The sequence below is a fragment of the Oryzias melastigma genome, linkage group LG1 (assembly GCF_002922805.2).
Source record: "Oryzias melastigma strain HK-1 linkage group LG1, ASM292280v2, whole genome shotgun sequence".
In the NCBI taxonomy this organism is placed as follows: Eukaryota; Metazoa; Chordata; class Actinopteri; order Beloniformes; family Adrianichthyidae; genus Oryzias; species Oryzias melastigma.
Genome location: NC_050512.1, coordinates 12,181,556 through 12,185,430, shown reverse-complemented (window position 1 = coordinate 12,185,430; position 3,875 = coordinate 12,181,556). Strand labels below are relative to the sequence as shown.

Genomic DNA, 3,875 nt, shown 5'->3' with positions numbered 1-3,875 from the left:
TAAAGAGATAAAGCATCATTCTACTTTCTACTCAAAATTCTGAGCTGGCTGACAAGAAAAAAATCATTATGCAACACAAGTACATAAACAACTTCTATTGCAAAAGCTTTATATATATATATATATATATATATATTGGGTATAATCCAGACTGCATTTTAAAACCTGGTAAGTACAAAATGTTTGTTTTGTAGATAAAGAAACCCTTAAGTGCATACCTGCTAACACACAACTGTGAATGTGAAGCTAAAAATTAACCAAACAGGGAACCATTATGTCAACTGGTTGTTCAAATGTACATCAACAATATGGACCTGAACATCCCAAACGCTCCATGGGTGCAGCAGCAATCCTTAGAGAATCCATGTTTTTATGAAGATTAGAGGAAGTGACTTTGTTCTTTGTATTCCATCTCTTCAACAAGTGTTTAGAGAGTAAGTAAAACATCTCAAACTCTACTCTTGTTGTGTTGTCTTGATTTTCTTTTTTGATTTTTTAACTTTTGTTCTGTGAAATCAATGAGGCCTTTTCCAGAAAGCAACTTGATGGAACACATTTTACCAGCAGTTATACTGAAAAGTCCATTTCTCTTGAATAAATCAATAAATCATACCTTAAACCAAAGACGAGTCTTTAAATCCATGTTTAGGGCTGCTCACCTACCTTAGAAGATAAAAGTAAGCCAACATGAGTGATGGGAAAATCTGACATAATATGATCCTACAATAGACAAAAGTCACTAAATTGAACACCCTTTTTAACAAACATGCTTAGACTGTATCCCTTCTCAAATTCGGGCTCTTTTAAAGCACTTTCAGGACATTTTTCAAGATGGTCAGAGATCTTACAACCCCTGTTTCAAATACTCATCTCACTGAACCGGATGATCAATTAATAGTGATTTGGAGCAATCTTGTTGCAGAACAACCCAAACTGTGTTAACACACCAAAAAGCTAACTTGACCTGGGAGGGAAGAAAACCTGACCGTTGTAGCGATCAACATTAATATTTAAAATAGTCCCCTATTTCTCATCTAAAAATGGAAAACACAATATTTATTGTGGTACCAACTGCGGAACACATATTGTGAATTATATTAGTTGCAGCACTATGGGAAGATCTCTATGAGGATTAATTGTAAAATTAATTGTAAAATTATCAGTGTCCTGTGACGTGACAGCAAGTCTGTTAGTTGTAATTTTACCTAAAGCTAAACTAACTTCCTGGTCTCTTTCTATTTTTTCTGATGTAAGCAAATAGATTTAAGGCTTTTAAAGATAATATTGTGGCCACCTCCTTTGACCAAAAGACCCAGCAGATGCCAACAGTTTAATAAAGCTTTTATTGCTACCTTAGCTTTAATCTATTTAACTGCAGTGCAGTAAAGGAAGAAAGTAAATTATACCACCCACGCAACTAAAAACATTACTATGTCTCTGCTTTAACATGTAGTCAATATGTTTTAATAAAAACTCATGATTGAAAATATTTGATTTACAATGTTTAATGGGAGATGGAAAAGTTAAATTTAAGGTAAACAAGTGTTTGTTACAACAATAGTCCAGCCTCTCTGTCAATGACTGATTTGACATCGCAGGGTTTTTTTTAAAAAAACTTGAACCCTCATACAGTCTCTGACGTCATCAATCTGTGCCGCTAGACTTAGCAGCTACAGGTATTGATTTAAACCACCACAAAGGCTTGTATAACCAGTGAGAAAAGAAACAAAGCAAGGAGAGATGAGCTGCTTCTACTTCTCTGCTGAAACATGGACTCTTCTGGTGGCTTTTATCACGCTACTCCTTGTGTAAGTGTACAGGAATGCTTTTATCCATTACCTATCGCTTTCACTATTGCATGTTCGGCAAAAAGTTGTTTATGCCTCAAAGTCTGTCTGTCATTACTTCTTTTTTTTTTACAGGTATGCGTACTGGCCTTATGGGACATTTAAGAGATTAGGCATTCCTGGTCCTAAACCAGTTCCCTTTTTTGGCACCATGCTGGCCTACAGAAAGGTTGGTATGTTCGGCTTGATGGAGAAGAACCACCATGTAGTGAAGCAAGTACAGTCAATCAGTTATTCTAAAGGGTTTATAAGAGTTAATGCACACATAGGTAAATGTTTTAGGTGTGTTTTGTGTTTTTGTATCAAAACTAGAAATTGTCTAATTTTTTTATTTCCTAAGTTGTATAGAAAAACATGGATACTACGATGATAAGAGAAACATTTTGATATTGAAATATTGACAATAACAGAAATATGCATTAATTAATGTTAAATTTGACTAATGATCTTTTTAGTGTTTTAAACTGAAAAGTAAACAATCTTAACATATTATGTTGTATTCTGTAAAGATGTTGAAACAGTGTTTATATCCCTCAAAGTCATGCATCATGTCTTCTCATCCTGTTTTTTTTTCTGTGGAAGTAAATAAAAACACATGTTTTTAATTTTACAAAGTTGCCTAAAGGTGCACATCTGCAAATCTTTTCTGCATACTTTGGACTAGTACAAAGTTAAGTTTCAAGCAATTTTACATAAAATAAGAACCTAAATTCATATAAACATATACAAAAAGGCCCTATTATGCATATGTAACATTTTTTTAATCGTTTAATTAAACATTTTTTGTATTCATTTTGTATTATCTATTGTAAAATTGATTATTGCCCTTGAAGTATCAAAATACCCACAATGTCAGAGTGGGCAATGTTCTAAAAACTATTTATCAAGAATTGCCTTACTGTTTACAGTTGGTATTGCAATAAAGTTTTATTGTATTTGAAGAAAATTCTCTCTTGATGCAATAAGCTGTACAGTTGGGTTATATGCAATGACAATATTGGCAAAAATTAAAATAAGCTAAACAAATAACAAAAAAAAGGTCGTAAGTGTGACTACGCACCATCACAATTAACAGACTCAATGTTAACAGCAATGGCAAATCTTCTTGTACTGCTCAAATTAAATATAGAAAGCTCAGTTTGAGTGTATTACTTTTCTGTGTGTCTGTTTAAACTGCAGCAAACATGTAACTAATAATTAGTAAGATTTTGTGATAAATAATTTAAAGTGGATCTTATCTCGCTGAGAGGAATATACAAATGTTGCAAAGCGAGGTGTTGGGGGAAAAAATAATTTGCTCAACACAGCCATTGATTTCTAGATTATTTTGCCGCACTTTCCTTCTTATGGTTAATGTTTCATTCTCTCAAATTAGTTTTAAGCACTTGCCCAAATACAGGTATATTTTTGACACTAATATACAGTATATATTAGGAAAGTTTGTTTAAAACAATGCTAATATTTGAGTTGTTAAAATAATTACTAAATTATTTTCAATTTCCAAAGATGTTGACACAATTTTGGCCAAACTTTTGTACATCTAAAATGGGTTTAACTTCCCTCAATTCTTACAACACAGTATTTTTGAGTGAGCTTTCCCTGTTATGAAGGTTGCCTTACAATCATTTTTTTTCTCACAGAGTCTTTGTTAGCTATCTTCCTCGGGGTGCTCAGTAAGAGATGTAAACCCACCTGTCCTCCATATAACAAGAGACAGGAATGTATTTATTTATTTATTTTTCTAATTGATTTCTACATCAACAGTCAAACCTGTCTCATCATTCAGGTTACATTGTTAAATGCTAATCTTACACTGAATAGATAGTTTCCATAATAACCTGTTTTTGTTTTCTGTCTACGTTAATCATTAGATAAATTAAAGGAAGTTTTTCCATGTGAAGTACTTGAATGAAACCATAAAACTGCTTTTTGGGACAATTTTTTTTGGCTAAATCTGTGGCATTCAATAGACTTTTCACTGATATTCAACTAAACTCTTTAAGGTTTGGCTTTCACTGGTCATCTGTC

At 32.8% G+C, this 3,875-nt stretch overlaps 1 protein-coding gene across 1 annotated transcript in view; it reads left to right on the top strand.

Moving 5' to 3' along the window:
• The first annotated feature begins 1,643 nt into the window (after positions 1 to 1,643).
• LOC112137328 (cytochrome P450 3A40) overlaps positions 1,644 to 3,875 on the top strand; it is a 9,727-nt gene continuing 7,495 nt past the window's right edge. The window contains exons 1-2 of the mRNA XM_024259583.2: positions 1,644 to 1,808; positions 1,923 to 2,016. Of these exons, the coding sequence (XP_024115351.1) occupies positions 1,741 to 1,808; positions 1,923 to 2,016 (162 nt within the window). The 5' untranslated portion in view covers positions 1,644 to 1,740. The remainder of the gene's footprint in view (positions 1,809 to 1,922; positions 2,017 to 3,875) is intronic.